This window comes from Dreissena polymorpha, chromosome 8 (genome assembly GCF_020536995.1).
Source record: "Dreissena polymorpha isolate Duluth1 chromosome 8, UMN_Dpol_1.0, whole genome shotgun sequence".
Classification (NCBI taxonomy): domain Eukaryota; kingdom Metazoa; phylum Mollusca; class Bivalvia; order Myida; family Dreissenidae; genus Dreissena; species Dreissena polymorpha.
This window is the reverse complement of record NC_068362.1, coordinates 45,440,996-45,458,250: the sequence shown is the minus strand read 5'-3', so window position 1 is coordinate 45,458,250 and position 17,255 is coordinate 45,440,996. Positions and strand designations below refer to the sequence as shown.

Below are 17,255 nucleotides of genomic sequence, written 5' to 3'. Positions count from 1 at the left end.
AGGAAATGTATGTCTTTGTCGTCAGTGTCACGAAATCCATTTACTTCTGTTACGCGAATACGTCGTATAACCGTCTTGTGACAAATTTAAGTCACTTTCTAGTTTACGCCCTTAGCACTCACACATTAAAGTATCCTTTACTCTCATATACCGGTAGGTCCTCATCATAGTATCTTGCCTTTAACGTTGAACATTCAAGAAGTGCTGGAACGTTAATGTTTTTTTTCAATTTTAAGAAGTTGTTATTATTTGATAGTTATCCATGTGTTCGTTGGAGAGTAGCTCATGTTTATTGATGTGTATGCTTTTTAATTACGTAACACACAATTATGTTAGTTTGTTTATTGATTAATAGTAGCTTTATCAAATGTTTTATATGCCGTTTATTTTTAAATAAAATGTAAACATTGTAAGAACATCATGAGCAAGAGTTTCTTTTTTTTATCCATAAAGTAACATATTTTAGAACAAGCGCACGTGCATAATAACAAATCTTAGCAACCAATCAGAAGGGCAGATACTATGAGACAATTGTACATGAACCAGGTAACTACAGGGAGCAAAGTCTTTGAGTATTTTGTCAAAACAATGCCGATTTAAATGCAGTTTTCGTTGTTATGTTCAAGAATACACATTTAACTATAGGTTGACGTATCAAAAATGCGTGGTTTTGTATACGAGCATCAGGTGCTCAGACGACGCTGTGCACTATTACAAGTAGAAGTGGAGTGTAACCGTAATAAAGGGCGATTAGTGTAGACAAACAAGACGCTCGTGAAACACACATCGCAAATGTCGTTCATTCCCGTAAGCCCAGAGAGTCATTTTCCAATCCAAAACCTTCCATATGGAGTGTTTTCCACTGCAGACAATGTGAGTAAAGCTGTCATCACTTTATTTAGATCATGTAATGCTGTTTGTGAAGAGATTTTGCGGCCTCGCGAAAATGTATGTCATTAATAATTTTTGATGTTTGCAAATGCAATACACATAAATCTTCACTGATACCCATTGATTGATTGTATAGCATATGTATTTTTTTTTTATAGTTTCAGCATTTTTACTTTAAAAATTATCTACAAAAGTTGTATCAAATATTGTCAAGGTCATATTTCTGTTCTGACCAATGAACTTAAAGCCTTAGACACACATTTAGGTTACGCTCCACATTTTTTTTTAAACATTTGTCATAAGGCCAAAAAAAAAAATAGTCTTGGTTCAGGGAACATGGCCAGAAAAATGTAGGAGGGTAGGTAGGTTTTTTCTTTTTTTTTTTTTTTTTTTTTTTTTTTTTTACCAGTCGACTGATTTCAGGGTGAAAAAGGGTCAGTTAATGCACCCATGATTGTTTAAACACTGACCAAATGATTAATATTGCACATGTGGTATTTAGTCGTTGTATATTATTCAATATTCCTAGCTCTTTATGCACTTCTTCAGGGCTAGCGCTGGCCCAAAATTTCTTTTAGCCAACCATTTTTTCTTTGTCTGTCTGTGATAGTGTGACCTTCATATTCAAAAGTGAACAAGCCATCTTTATGAGTCTCTGGTGTTTGGGGTGTGACCTTCAGAATTTTTTTCATCATGAGACCTGACCTAGTCTCCGACAGGTGCTCAAGAGTCTGAATAGTGGCTGTCAAAAGGAGGGTAACCTCAGAATAGCACAAGTCTTTCTTCTGGTACATTTTTTGATAAAATGGCAATGGGTTTGAGCGCATCGCACAGGAAGTGAGCAGTGTACATAAATTTGAATGTTGCTATTGGTTTGTACAGGCTAAGGGCGTCACAGTACATTGATTTTGATTCATTATCAAAGCGAAGCCAATTGTTGTCAAGTTTCCATGACTCTTTGAATGTTCTAGTGTTTTGTGTTTTAATAATTTTTTTTTGTTATGACTCTTTTTCGTCCAACAACGCTTTAAGGTTAAAGACGCCATGTTAGCGACTTTAGAGACAAAGTGGTTACTTCCATTTTTATAGTAGTGTAGATGAAGGACTCTTCCTATGTGTTAAAAATTTGAAATGTTAATTAAAATTAAACCGCGCGTGTTTTTCACATTTTTATTTGATTAAAATACGCTGCTGTCAGTTAGCATAGTGTGCGAGTAAAACAAACAAATTAATTAATTATCATCTTTTCATTTCGATCGGAAATTGGCAGAAAGTTGTAACATCATCGACATAGAACTAATTATTTAATTATCACTTTTAAATTCAGATCAATAGACAGCTTGGAAATAATTAAAATATTGTCACGCTTCTTTGCATTTTTAATCTATAATAATACGACATTTGCGACCGGCCGCTATTTTGTTTGCAGACGACAATATTAACTGTGTATTCAAAGTGCACAGTGTCTGCGCATGAATGACCGAATATTACTCCATAGCTCCACCCATTTTTACATTTCATTTAACAACGTCATTTCATGTGTAAGCGAGCTCAATGTTGATTGGCCAGCTAGCATGCGCACTTCAATAACAATAAGGTCAAGCGATGTCTCGTATACACGTGCAGACCGGTTATTGTTCACTGTTCAAATTGCGAACACTTTCATTGAAACAAAGAGAAAAATATAGAAAACCAATCCAGGTTTAATTGGTGGCTGTTTTCAATGAAATTTTACGAGATTTTAGCATTTTCTTCATCAGATTTTTTTCCATGGACCAAAAAAATCGTTAGGGTCGGGGGCAAAAAATAGGGTCGGTCGGGTTCCCTGAACCAAGACTATTTTTTTTTTTGGCCTAATGGTCGGAATACACTAAATAGTTACCCCATATAATTCAATGTGAAAGCAACATCTTTAGGCCAAAATAAATGCAACATTTTGCACAGAGAGACCCCCATAACCATACCTTTTCTTAAAGGCCATTCTAAGCGGAATCGATTTATGCAATAAAAAAGATATGTCATGTTCAATGCAAGAAAGAGCTTCATCAAACGGTTATTTAGTGTACTGTAACCTATAAGACAACGTTTACTGTTAACATCGCGAAAAATAACTATTTCTCGATACTTATGAACCTATTTTCTATGTGCATGCCAAATTTCAGACCGATCATTCACGTAGAAATGCTTTAAAATGCATTTTATTATAACGCCTGGTAAGCCATCTGGCTTTAGCAGTTGGAGCTTTGATTAATAAAGGGCATTTAGGAGTAAAAAAGATAACCCTTGACAATAAAAATTGGTCATAATACTGGAATATTGTTACAAGCTATGTAGAAAAAGAAGTAAACAATTATCAAAACATGTTTATGAGTTATTTCAGCACAAATTGTTGGGATCTGAGATGCATAAGACGAGATTTTGTACGTTTTTTGTCCTTATTTTCCTCTAAAAACGCATTAAAAAAAAAACAAACTCTATGCTCCTAAAATTCATGAAACAAACGCAGTTATTCCGTGAAACTTGCCCAAACGCGTAAAATCCCGCCCCCAAAGACGTGAATTTCTGTAAATACAGCTCCTTTGTGACTGGACCTGGTTTGCCTTTAGGTCAGAATAAACTAAATAGTTTCCCTATATAATTCAATGTGAAAGCGACAACTTTAGGCCAAAATAAATGCAACATTTTGCACATAGAGACCCCCATAACCATACCTTTTCTTAAAGGCCATTCTAAGCAGAATCGATTTATGCAATAAAAAAAGATATGTCATGTTCAATGCAAGAAAGAACTTGACACAAATCAAAATCGACTGTTTTTGCACCTTTTTTTCAGACCGTTTCTTAGTGGAATGTAACCTTTTTCAGTGCGATGGTTTACTATAGTCTTCAAGTTTATCATATTTCAGGGATCATTTTTTTCAGTAGTGAACACCTATTCATGCCCTATCATTATCTCCGAAAGATAACACCCGGATAATAGATAAGTGTAAAACATGCCTTCCTGTCAACTATGGTTTTTTTTTTAGAGAGTACAGCCCTTCATGAAATGGTTATTTAGTGTACTGTCCTTTATGAAATTGTTATTTAGTGTACTGTAACCTAATGGCCTGATGCAATGCCAGTCACTAATTTATTATATATTTTGCTTAAATGCATTTTGTTATTTCAATGCATCAGTATTTATTACATATATGAAAATCAATTAATGGAATTATTAATAAACATAACATAAGAATTTAATAACTAGGAATTATGTATCATAAATAGATGCTGTATTCTTGCAATACCGTAATTAGTCTTAAGTTTTTGAACACTTCAAAATATTTAAAAAAAAATTCTTGTATGAAAATTAAGATAAAAAAATATAAAAAAGGGGTTTCCAAAAATTAAGAGCCTCAATGAAAGTGTTTGTAACTTTAAGAGAAATTCAAAATATTGCAATGATGATCAGTTACGAAAATGGAATGTATAGCATCATTTGTTTCAAAGAATGAAAGCAAAGCTTGTATTATTGCACGCTGTAGTAAGGTATAAAAAACTTTTATATATATGTTTCACGTCAAACTGTGTGTGAAACCATTGCCAATTACAGGTATACATAGTTATTTCCCCATTACACAAATGTAATGGTACATTGCCCCAGGTTTTTAACCAGGTTTTCCGAAGGAAAAAACTGGTTATTAGATTGGCAAATGCGGGCGGGCTGGCTGGCGGGCTGGCTGGCTGGCGGGCTGGCGGAATAAGCTTGTCCGGGCCATAACTATGTCGTTCATTGTCAGATTTTAAAATCATTTGGCACATTTGTTCACCATCATTGGACGGTGTGTCGCGCGAAATAATTACGTCGATATCTCCAAGGTCAAGGTCACACTTTGAGTTCAAAGGTCAAAAATGGCCATAAATGAGCTTGTCCGAGCCATAACTTTGTCGTTCATCGTCAGATTTTAAAATCATTTGGCACATTTGTTCACCATCATTGGACGGTGTGTCGCGCAAAATAATTACGTCGATATCTCCAAGGTCAAGGTCACACTTTGAGTTCAAAGGTCAAAAATGGCCATAAATGAGCTTGTCCTGGCCATAACTATGTCATTCATTGTGAGATTTTAAAATCATTTGGCACATTTGTTCACCATCATGGGACGGTGTGTCCCACGAAAGAATCACGTCAATATCTCCAATGTCAAGGTCGCCACGACTAAAAATAGATTTAAAAAAAAAAAAAAAACTTACAAAGGGGGTTAATTTTTTTTGGTCATTTCAAAAGTTCAGTTTGAGTTTTCTCCCTTTATCAGATTTTTTTTTCACAATGAAAACCTGGTTTTGTGACAATTTTGTCCCTTGTTATTTCTTAATCTGATTGTAAAAACACATGATCGAAGTGTCACCAGATAAGTGGGGCCAGTGTGTTTTCTTACCATTTTAGGCTTGGGACTGTGTCCCTTTGGATTGGGGTATATCGCAGTGTTTTGACTAAAATTGGGAAACTAGTGTTGTTCTTTTGCTATCAAATACTTTAACGTTGAGAAGAGACTTGTTTTCAATATTACATGTATATATTTTCTAAGGTTCAACTTATAGAGCTTGATGGGAGATGAATTAATTGTTGAGATCTAAAAACTAATCTTGAGGGGTAGAAAACTTTGATTGGGAATTTTGAGGCCTTATTTGGGAAAAAATATATACTTTTTGCATTGGAAATGGGGCTGTAAATTGGCCCCAAGTTTGAAAGAAAAAAACACTGAGGGCATAATTCTGGTCAAATAGCATTGCAAAATAAACTATACACAATTTTAGAGTAATTAATTGTAGAAGGAAACCTGTATGTCTGAGAATTTACAAGAAAAATAATTTAGCGAAAAACAGTAAAGTCTTATTCTGATTATTTGTGTTGTGTACTGAGAAAACTGGGCTTAATGCTTTTGCGTAAAGTGCCATCCCAGATTAGCCTGTGCAGTCCACACAGGCTAATCAGGGAAAACACTTAACACTTTTATGGTATTTTTAGTTTGAAGGAAGTCCATTCTTACCGAAAATCAAGTTTAAGCGGAAAGTGTCGTCCCTGATTAGCCTGTGTGGACTGCACAGGCTAATCTTGGATGGCACTTTACGCACATGTTTTATGCCCATTTTAATCAGAACAAGACACATGGTATAAAGTAACTTAGGTCTTGATTTCACGCATTAAAAAAGCTAACACTTGATTTCAATGAAAGACTAGGCAGTGATGGAAAGTAAATATCCATTCTTATCATGATATATTGTATAACACTTGTCAGGGTTTTGTTTCTCAGTAATGCTTAAGTTAGTCTCCCTGTATTATATTTAAACTATTCTTAATGGTTACCGGCTCATTCACATTTCATATATTGTTTTCAGCCCAAGCCTAGAATCGGCGTTGCTATTGGTGACCAGATTCTGGATTTGGGTGTTGTCAAAGTGTTCTTTGAAGGACCTGTCATGAGGACTCAGCAGCACGTCTTCGATGAGGTAACCCCACTTGTGTATAATACTATAATGACAGAATTTATATCATTGTTCGGAATCAGCCTGTAAGGTCTACAGTGGTTAGTCTTGGATGGCGCACTCAGCCACCAGTAGAATTATAATAAATCACATTACCATTAAACTGAAAGTGTTTAAGAGCACAGACTAGGAGGTCACTATGCAAGTGCATTTCCATTTTCCATGCTGCAGCTTAAAAGTTTAAGATTAATATATGTCTAAGCTTACCAGTGCATAGTTATTTAAATTAAAGAATTAAAGCAACATCATGTACTTTATAATATAGATTGCTGAGTAGTAGAATAGAATGTTTGAACATTTTTTGTCATGACAGATTTCAGACTCTCTTTTAATGTACTATTTTCAGACAAGTTTGAATTCATTTATGGCACTTGGACGCCCTGCATGGCAGGAGACGCGGGAAACATTGCAGAGAATTCTGTCAGTAGATGAACAAGGCCTACGAGATAACCATGCCCTCAGAGAAAAGTATGAACATTTTATTATGAACATTACTACCCGTTAGATAATTTGTTGCTTTATAGAAGTTAAACATAAATTCGAAAATTTAATTGATTAGAGAATATAGACTTATTTTTCTAGGTTGATTGACTGGATGGGCAACCATCTTTGGTACTTTGTTGCCCAGTCAATGAGGTGCCCAGAACTAAGTACCAGTACATATCAAGTGTAATTTGTAGTAAATCAATCAGATAACAGTACATTATTACAATTTCAAGCATTATTTCCATTGCTTAAGTGTATTAATACTGTCGACATTCTTTAAGAAACAAATAGAACGGAACTCAAGAATCCCATAAGAAATACAATATTCACATTTCATTCCATAAAATTTGCAATTCTGCAATCTATATTAAACAAAATTCATCTCATTACTTGCTGTTTCATTTCACTGGTCTTAATAACCCTATTACAATAGCTTCTATCGGTTGTAGCCAATATCTTCCTAAGGTTTTGTCGTTATCCACCGGAAGGTAAATTGAGGCCAATTGTTTAAAAAAGAGCTATCATACCTGACCACCATCCTTTTAAATTGTTTCGCCCTGGCTTACATCTACACTCTCTAGGTTCACAGGAAATCTCTTATTTCTATTCCTGCTTTATAAATTGAAAGATGTTGTAATTAAAACACCACTGACTGCAGTTTGGGCAAATACCTGGTATATTTTCATATTGTATAAATACAAACAATATTCAATTTGCTTGTTTTGAAAGTATGACATTCAGCAATTTTTTTCATTGATGTTATGATATAACAATAACATTACATTCTCATATTCTTATTTATATTCCATGATTTACTTTGTACTTTAAGGGCCCTTGTTCCCCAATCTTCAGCCACAATGCACATGCCAGCAAAGATTGGAGACTACACAGACTTCTACTCCTCTAAGAACCACGCCTACAATGTGGGAGTCATGTTCCGAGGCAAAGACAATGCCCTCATGCCCAATTGGTACCCATAGAATCTTAATGACAAAGTAGTCATATAGAGTATGATAATCGTAATGATCCTCATGTATGTTTTTGTTGTTATCCCCCGCCAAAGGCGGAGGGATATTGTTTTGGTTTTGTCCGTCCGTCTTTCCGTCCGTCTTTCCATCCATCCGTCCGTTCGTCCGGAGCCACATCTTGGAAGTGCTTTGGTGGATTTAATTAAAACTTGGTATGAGTATATATATGGATAAGAGAATGATGCACGCCAAAAGGCATTGTACACCATCTGTTAATAACATAGTTATGGCCCTTTGTATCTTGAAAAAAAGGCTTTTTGTGTGTGTCCGGAGCCATACCTTGGAAGTGCATTGGCGGATTTCATTGAAACTTGACATGGGTATGTATATCAATAAGAGGATGATGCACGCTATATGGCATTGTACACCATCTGTTAATAACGGAGTTATGGCCCTTTGTATCTTTAAAAAATGCTTTTTTTTAGTGTCCAGAAGCATATTGGGGGGGATATCAATTCAACAAATTTTCTTGTTTGTTATTGACAGCTAGTTCTCAATGTATATTGAGCTCTTTGAAAACGGGGTTTAATGCATGTGCGTAAAGTGTCGTCTCAGATCTAATCAGGGATGACACTTTCCACTTTTATGATATTTTTCGTTTTAAGAAAATCTCTTCTTAGTAAAAATTAAGTTTAGCCGGAAAGTGTTCTTTACTAAGGCTAATCTGGGACAACACTTTAAACACATGCATTAAACCTGCTTTTCACATAGTGCGGCTAATTAAAAATTAGCAGTTGCATGACAAAACCTACTTAAGTGAAATAAATATAATTGGTGTATTTACATGTTTAGTTGTTGTATGTATCTTTCCAGTCAGAAGGTTGCTTTGATATTTAACGCTTGGTAGTGTTATTGTACTAAAACAACCATAGGAATAGGAACCATTATCAAAATCATGACACTGAGGTTTGATTTTCCTTACATTACCATAATTGTCACAAGGGTCAATACAGGTTTTGCAGTTGAATGGCTCAGGCTATGTCATTATTGTCTATTGAAGCCTAATTCAAAGAAACTGATTGATATATTGAATGCATAGATGCATATTTTACACATGGTTCTGTCTCACTTCAGGTGATATATTGAATGCATAGATGCATATTTTACACATGGTTCTGTCTTACTTCAGGTGATATATTGAATGCATAGATGCATATTTTACACATGGTTCTGTCTTACTTCAGGTGATATATTGAATGCATAGATGCATATTTTACACATGGTTCTGTCTTACTTCAGGTGATATATTGAATGCATAGCTGCATATTTTACACATGGTTCTGTCTTACTTCAGGTGATATATTGAATGCATAGATGCATATTTTACACATGGTTCTGTCTTACTTCATGTGATATATTGAATGCATAGCTGCATAATTTACACATGGTTCTGTCTTACTTCAGGTGATATATTGAATGCATAGCTGCATATTTTACTCATGGTTCTGTCTTACTTCAGGTGATATATTGAATGCATAGCTGCATATTTTACACATGGTTCTGTCTTACTTCAGGTGATATATTGAATGCATAGCTGCATATTTTACCTATGGTTCTGTCTTACTTCAGGTGATATATTGAATGCATAGCTGCATATTTTACACATGGTTCTGTCTTACTTCAGTAGATATATTGAATGCATAGCTGCATATTTTACACATGGTTCTGTCTTACTTCAGGTGATATATTGAATGCATAGATGCATATTTTACAGATGGTTCTGTCTTACTTCAGGTGATATATTGAATGCATAGCTGCATATTTTACACATGGTTCTGTCTTACTTCAGGTGATATATTGAATGCATAGCTGCATATTTTACACATGGTTCTGTCTTACTTCAGGTGATATATTGAATGCATAGCTGCATATTTTACCTATGGTTCTGTCTTACTTCAGGTGATATATTGAATGCATAGCTGCATATTTTACACATGGTTCTGTCTTACTTCAGTAGATATATTGAATGCATAGCTGCATATTTTACACATGGTTCTGTCTTACTTCAGGTGATATATTGAATGCATAGATGCATATTTTACACATGGTTCTGTCTTACTTCAGGTGATATATTGAATGCATAGCTGCATACTTTACTCATGGTTCTGTCTCACTTCAGTTGATATATTGAATGCATAGCTGCATACTTTACTCATGGTTCTGTCTCACTTCAGGTGATATATTGAATGCATAGATGCATACTTTACCCATGGTTCTGTCTCACTTCAGGTGATATATTGAATGCATAGATGCATACTTTACCCATGGTTCTGTCTCACTTCAGGTGATATATTGAATGCATAGATGCATATTTTACCCATGGTTCTGTCTTACTTCAGGTGATATATTGAATGCATAGCTGCATACTTTACCCATGGTTCTGTCTCACGTCAGGTGATATATTGAATGCATAGCTGCAAATTTTACCTATGGTTCTGTCTCACTTCAGGACTCACATCCCAGTGGGTTACCATGGCAGGTCCTCCTCAGTGGTTGTGTCTGGTACACCCATCAGGAGACCTAATGGACAGATCTGTCCGGATGAAAGTAAGTCTTATCTATATCATGCATAATAAAGTCGCGGTGGTGTAGTGGATAAGGTGTTGGCCTAGCGATCGGGAGTTGTAGATTGCTCCTTACTCGGGGAGCATTCTCATTATCTCCTCCATAGGCACCAAGTATTGGTCTTTTGCAGGAAACGGACTCGACAGTGTCCATATCTGCCTATAATAGGCCTTCCTGTAATAGTCAGCAATTGACTGTAGGAAGTACGAAGTAGAAGAAGAAGTAGAAGGTTTAATGCATGTGCCAAAAGTGTTGTCCCAGATTAGCCTGTGCATTCTGCACATGCTTATCAGGGATGACACTTTCCACTTTTATTGATTTTTTGTTTATTGGAAGTCTCTTCTAAAGGAAAATCCACTTAAGGTGTTAAGTGTTGTCCCATATAAGCCTTTGCGGATTGCTAGGGGTAATATGGGACGGCACTTAATGCATATTACTTCCTGTATTCTAGGCAAGCCACCAGTGTTCAGCACATGCAAGTTGTTTGACTTTGAGCTCGAGACAGCGTTCTTTACGGGCCCTGCTACCAGACTGGGGGAGCCCATACCCATTGAGAAGGCAGAGGATTACATATTTGGAATGGTCCTAATGAACGACTGGTCAGGTAAAATGCTGCTTTTCATCTACCAGTTTATCATTGTAGCTAAATATTATTAAATACTTATCCTTTACTTCAGATTACAAGCCATTGCAAAATAACCGGTATGTGAATCAATATGTAGCTTTTGAATTTAAAAATATAATTCCTCTCATTTTTCAAAAGGTTGAATTTCTGGAAAAACAACAGCAAAAAAATTGCCATTGTTTGGGTGGCTCCTGAATAATGAAAATCGATTGTCTTAAGTTATCAAGGTTTTCATACAATAAAGGTAAATCCTGGCCTGTCTGTCTGTTGTCTGTCTGTCTGTCTGTCTGTCTGTCTGTCTGGTCTGGTCTGGTCTGGTCTGGTCTGGTCTGGTCTGGTCTGGTCTGGTCTGGTTTGTCTGTCTGTCTATCATTCTGTCATTCTGTCCCAAAACTTAAACCTTGGTTAAATTTTTCTGATAACTTTTGCAATATTGAAGATAACAACTTGATATTTGGCATGCATGTGTATCTCATGAATCTGCACATTTTGAGTGGTAAAAGGTCAAGGTCATCCTTCAAGGTCAAAAGTAAAAAAATACAATCCAAGGGAAGTAATAAGCTTAAAGGGAGATGATGTCTAAACCTGCCAAATGATATATTGAAATTTTATTTCGAAACGGAGCAATAAACACATCTCTTGTTATATTTGAAACAGTAATGCAGAATTTTGCGTAAAGCTCACTCAGAATTTCTACGGACAAACTCTGGGTCAATCATATATACAGGAATATACAAAAATAAGTGTTATTATTATTTTATATTTTCTGAATGTTTCTCCTTCAGCTCGGGACATACAGAAGTGGGAATATGTGCCCCTTGGACCCTTCCTTGGCAAAAACCTGGGTACCACAGTGTCACCCTGGGTCGTTACCATGGATGCACTTAAACCATTCATTATTGCAAACGCTACACAAGATCCCAAACCTATGCCCTACCTTACCCACGAGGATAACTACAACTTTGATATTGCCCTGGAAGTGGCTATTAAATGTACGGAGTCTTCAGAATGTTCTCTTATGTTTTTTAGAAGATCAGAATTAATTCTGGTATTTAAGATGTCAAAATTCTTATTTTAAAATAACTGTTTCAACACAAAATATTTTTATGCCCCCGGATCGAAAGATCGGTGGTATATTGTTTTTGGCCTGTCTGTCTTTCATTCCGTCATTCTGTCATCAAAACTTAAACCTTATGTTAAAGTTTTAGAATAACTTTTGAAATATTGAACATAGCAACTTGATATTTGGCATGCATGTGTTTTTCATGGAGCTGCACATTTTGAGCGGTGAAAGGTCAAGGTCATCCTTCAAGTTCAAAGGTAAAAAAACAACAACAAAAAACTTTAACCTTACATTAAAGTTTTGCAATAACTTTTTAAATATTCAACATAGCAACTTGATATTTGGCATGCATGTGTATCTCATGGAGCTGCACATTTTGAGTGGTGAAAGGTCAAGGTCAAGGTCATCCTTCAAGGTCAAAGGTAAAAAAAAAGCGGCGCATTAGGGGGCATTGTGTTTCTGACAAACACATCTCTTGTTATTTTGATAATTAATTTCGGTTAAATGTAAGTAATATTACATTTAAAAAGCTTTGAAAATACTTATTGCAGTGTCTCTCTGTGCATGTATTTATTAGGTCCTTTTGCATGTGACGCTGCATTTGGACCCAAGTGCCTAAGACTTAGCTGAGGCTAAGATGCTTAGGGGACCAATGCAAACAACTGCATTAATCAGACAGCCATGTGTTGTCTTTCTTTAAAAAAAAGTGTTGGTCATTCATGGAATATTATAATATTTTTAGGGAAAAAATAAATTCCTTTTTTTTCTGCCACATTTAACAAATGTTATCGGTTTTTCATTAGAAGTAACGATATCTTCAAATTCTTCCTGTAACTTTAAATCAATTACACAAGGGAGGTAATCACACAATTACACATCAACCCTGTCCTCAGGTGATGGGTTGTCAGCCCCTGCCACCATCTGTCGCAGCAACTACAAGCACATGTACTGGACGATGAAGCAGCAGCTGGCCCACCATACAGTCACTGGCTGCAACATCAACCCTGGAGATCTCATGGGCTCAGGAACCATCTCAGGGGAGGTAACTGTTCTGTCAGCTCAGTTTGAAAGTTGACATCATATTCATGAATGTTTCTAGCATTACAGCTTATAAAACGCTTGAATTGTTTTCCATAGATATACTTATTTTGTTCCACTCATGTTTAAAAAAATCGGATTCCTTGAGACTGAATTGATTGTAATTCCTAACTTGGTTTAACTCAAATTCTGTATGGAATCTAATATGTTCATTGTAACACTATTTTCCTACAGTTTTGCATTTATATCTGAAATAGACATTTCCAAATGGCAAACAAGCTCTATGTTTAACGAAATAAAATAAAAGTTTAGCAAACCAAAACTGTAAAAAATATCTTTTATACAATTGATGTAATAGCAGACAACTTAGAGCTACACTTACGATAGTAATAGTGAAAAATAAACACTGTTTGTGTGTGTGTGCAGACTGAGGACTCGTATGGCAGCATGCTGGAGCTGTGCTGGAAGGGAACCAAGGCTATTGAGCTGGGTAACGGACTCACACGCAAGTTTCTACAAGATGGGGACGAAGTCATCATGACAGGTAATTTATTCTGAAAAATGTATTATATCAGTCTGCAAAATTAACCCATCACCTGATCGCCAATGAGATGAAATCTTGGCTCTGGCGATAGAAAAGTTGAATATAGATTGCCTGAATTGCGATGAAAAAAAATCTGAGCAAATAAACAAATTAATAATCAATTTATGCATTTCAGGTATAAATTCTTACAGTGACAACGCTTGGTTACTTCCCTTAGTTTTCTATTATTGGTGATCTCCCTTAGATGTTATAGAGAGTGTTAAGTCTGGTTCGCGTATTTATGTTGTTATACTTTTGGTAAACTGAACTTGCATTCTACGCCGATATTAAATGAAATAATAGGGCGAGGGTTTTTATAAATGAAGTAAAATGGTTGGATGTCTTTATTAATAGCTTTGAAATAACGAAATAACAGTAACAGTGTTTATCATTCATATTATTAACAATGAAAATAAAATAACATTGCAAAATATTGTAAAGAACTCTCAGAGTCAGATGTGATGGAATACAAGTTTGAAACCTGGAATACTGATTTGTTTACAATCTTACACCCCAATTGCAATTTATATTTAACGACTGTTGTCGTCCTTTCATGATAATGTCACTGTAAATTAATTTTTCTGGCTATGAAAACTCTCCTCTGGCTATGACATTTTCAAAGTTTCATAGGCTATGAAGACTAAAAACTTTTTGCAGACTGATAATATACAAATATGTACATTTTTTTTTAGAGTAAACAAATTGGGGAAAATATTTTGAGAGAAATATTGGTTGAAATTCTGTACTGTGTTGCTTGATAGAAAACACCACTAATGGGTTTATGCTACGATTTCTGCTATCTACTTAATGTTGCTTTCATTTGACATTTTGGAAGACGGCTATGGTCACAAAGTTGAGTGAGAAAATGAAGTGTGATCATGTTTTCTAGTAGACTGTTGTGAGTCTTAAATTTGAAAGCAATTTTGGCTGTTCACATCAAATTTTCATAGTTGCCTCCCCTGATTCATGAATTTCGATATTGTGTTAAAATGTTAAATCAGAAATGCAAAGCAATTCTATGTTTTAAATAAAAGTGGATTTATTCACTAAATACTAGCAAACTTATTGCTGCAATTCTGTTGCCAAACATGGCAGATTAAACCATTACTAACAATTGAACTAATTATTAGTCCACCAGCATACATGTATTACCTGTTGTGCCAATTCTCTAAGTTTCTTAAGATAGTTGCATAATATAATCATATTGTTTGCTTGTGTTACTATTCTAGAGGTAAAACTATTTCATAACCTTTATTTTTTTTATCAAGTCCCAGTCTTTCAGCATTAAACGTGTAATGTATCTTGTTTTCTTTTTCAGGCTACTGTACAGGAGACGGGTACAGGGTAGGGTTTGGTACCTGTGTAGGAAAGGTTCTACCCGCCCACCCTCTGTAGAAGAGCCTACCCTACAGTAGACATCGGATGTGAAAGCAAGACAAATGTCTATGAAGAATATTTTTTTGATACACTTATATATATATATCAATGATATATATCAATTGATAATATCAATTTATTGCCTAAAATTTATGTTTGAAAACAAATTTAAAACTCTGCATACAATGTAATCATTTCAATACAATTGAATTTAAACAAAAAAGATTAAACATGTTCTTGGTGTTACACTTACTTGGATTGTTGTAGGTCTACTGCATGTTATGGAAATTAATGAATTCTAGTCAATAATCATATTTAAGTAAAAAATAAGTTGAATTTGTAAATGTGAAGGGCCATTGTCCATTTGATGTATGTAGATGAGCTGAAATTGTTCTTGATCAAAATGTGAGTTAACCAGTATTTGAGTTTGAGAGCATAAAAATGTTATGCTGGTTTTTAACTTGTTACTCCATGCTGTAAACTTTGCAAATGATGCGTCATGTTTAATAACCAAGAAGTGTATAAACATTTTAACGCTTCTCCCATGAAAATGGTTGAAGAGCAAATATTGTTATCCCTTACTGTGTGTTTGAGTGTGTGGTTTGTATTTGTGGGGACGTTTTGTGTGATTTGATGATGATCGGATTTGGAAACAATTGTGCATGAAAAATCATCTTGTCAAGACAAAATATTGCCTGCAACAACCATGTTGCTAGCTTAAAGAAATGACCAAAGTTTTGACAATTGCAGTATTATTATATGTTTTTGTTTTATATGGAAAAAAACACAAAGTATTTGTTCGTTTTCATCCCAAAATACTCTTATGTGAATTATGGGGTTTCAAAAATAAATTGGAACATATAATCATTATATCAAGACGACTTGTTATGTTCAGCAACTGTGGCGCTACTTTAACATGCAGTGTTGACTTTTGACATTTTGTCGTGACACAACAATGGTTTCTTCGTCCATTTAGGAGGCATCCTTGTTCTTCAGACCCTTGTTTATTTATCAATCATTTGTTCATGTATTTAATTATTTGTTTATTAAGAATTATAGTTTTTGCTTTTTGTAAATGCCAGGAATTGAGATTGCTGACATTCCAGTGAAGTGAATGCTTTTAATAAATAGATTGTTGATTGTGCTTTGCTTTTTTTGAATTTGTCACAGTGCTACAATATCCCAGTATTTATATTGTAAATCAGTTTTATGATGGTTTTAAAAATGAATAACGTGTTATTCATACAGTTAACTGTAACAGTTCACTCATTTTAATGAAATGATTTATATATTACTTCATGCATACTAGATGCAAAAATAATGATATGAAGTGCCTTATTTCATGTAGCCATTGTGTGCTAAAGTTGTAACCCTGGTTATATAGTGGTAATGCATAACGGTGTGTGTATGACATTGTTTCTAATATTACAAATTGCAAAAAACTGAAGATCTTCAAATACATAGCGGAAGATAGAGAGTTGTTTTACATATGTAATCTGCATGTAGTAACACATTATTAATATCAGTCATTGTTATTGAAGGTGGTTTTATAAATGACCGAGACCATATTTCCTTCAGTAACAACTTACTAGTATTCAGCCTGAAAGCAATTCATTTTTCACTATGGTAACATTTAGCATTATTTCTATCATTTATACTATATTTGTGCGAATTTATTTGAATTTTGAAATATATAGTTCATGGATGTTTTAATGTTATTCCTTAACAGACTGGAAAATGTAGTGCTGATTTACTATTGATTATACAGGCTTATCATATGTTGTTTTGGGTTACCTACATACCCTTAAAGGGGCCTTTTCACGTTTTGGTAAATTGGCAAAATTAAAAAAATGTTACAGATTCGCAAAATTGCGTTGTAGTTATGATATTTCTGAGGAAACAGTAATACTGAACATTTACCATGCTCTAAAATATCGACTATAGGCATCTGTTGACGATTTAAAAACCTGAAAATAATAAAGCGTTGCAACGCGAAACGTTTGAATAATTTGGGGAGTTCTGGTGTTGTCGTTATATTTTGTGATACTACGAGGATTGATTATGTAAAGTATAA

At 34.8% G+C, this 17,255-nt stretch overlaps 1 protein-coding gene across 1 annotated transcript; it reads left to right on the top strand.

Annotated features, from left to right (window-relative positions):
* The first annotated feature begins 706 nt into the window (after positions 1 to 706).
* On the top strand, positions 707 to 16,325 carry LOC127841616 (fumarylacetoacetase-like). Its single transcript, XM_052370534.1, has 10 exons — positions 707 to 873; positions 6,270 to 6,380; positions 6,763 to 6,884; positions 7,732 to 7,872; positions 10,380 to 10,477; positions 10,947 to 11,099; positions 11,906 to 12,112; positions 13,077 to 13,225; positions 13,648 to 13,765; positions 15,123 to 16,325. Exons 1-10 carry the CDS (start codon positions 793 to 795, stop codon positions 15,197 to 15,199), a joined length of 1,257 nt encoding a protein of 418 aa, XP_052226494.1. The 5' UTR covers positions 707 to 792; the 3' UTR covers positions 15,200 to 16,325.
* Positions 16,326 to 17,255: the final 930 nt, after the last annotated feature.

What these genes read in the sequence shown, in the direction of transcription:
- LOC127841616 (XM_052370534.1), top strand. Translation starts at nt 793, where the DNA reads ATGTCGTTCATTCCCGTAAGCCCAGAGAGTCATTTTCCAATCCAAAAC. An exon ending in CCTAATGAACGACTGGTCAG is followed by an intron (nt 11,100 to 11,905) that starts GTAAAATGCTGC and finishes TTTCTCCTTCAG; the next exon opens with CTCGGGACATACAGAAGTGG. An exon ending in CCTGGAAGTGGCTATTAAAT is followed by an intron (nt 12,113 to 13,076) that starts GTACGGAGTCTT and finishes CCCTGTCCTCAG; the next exon opens with GTGATGGGTTGTCAGCCCCT.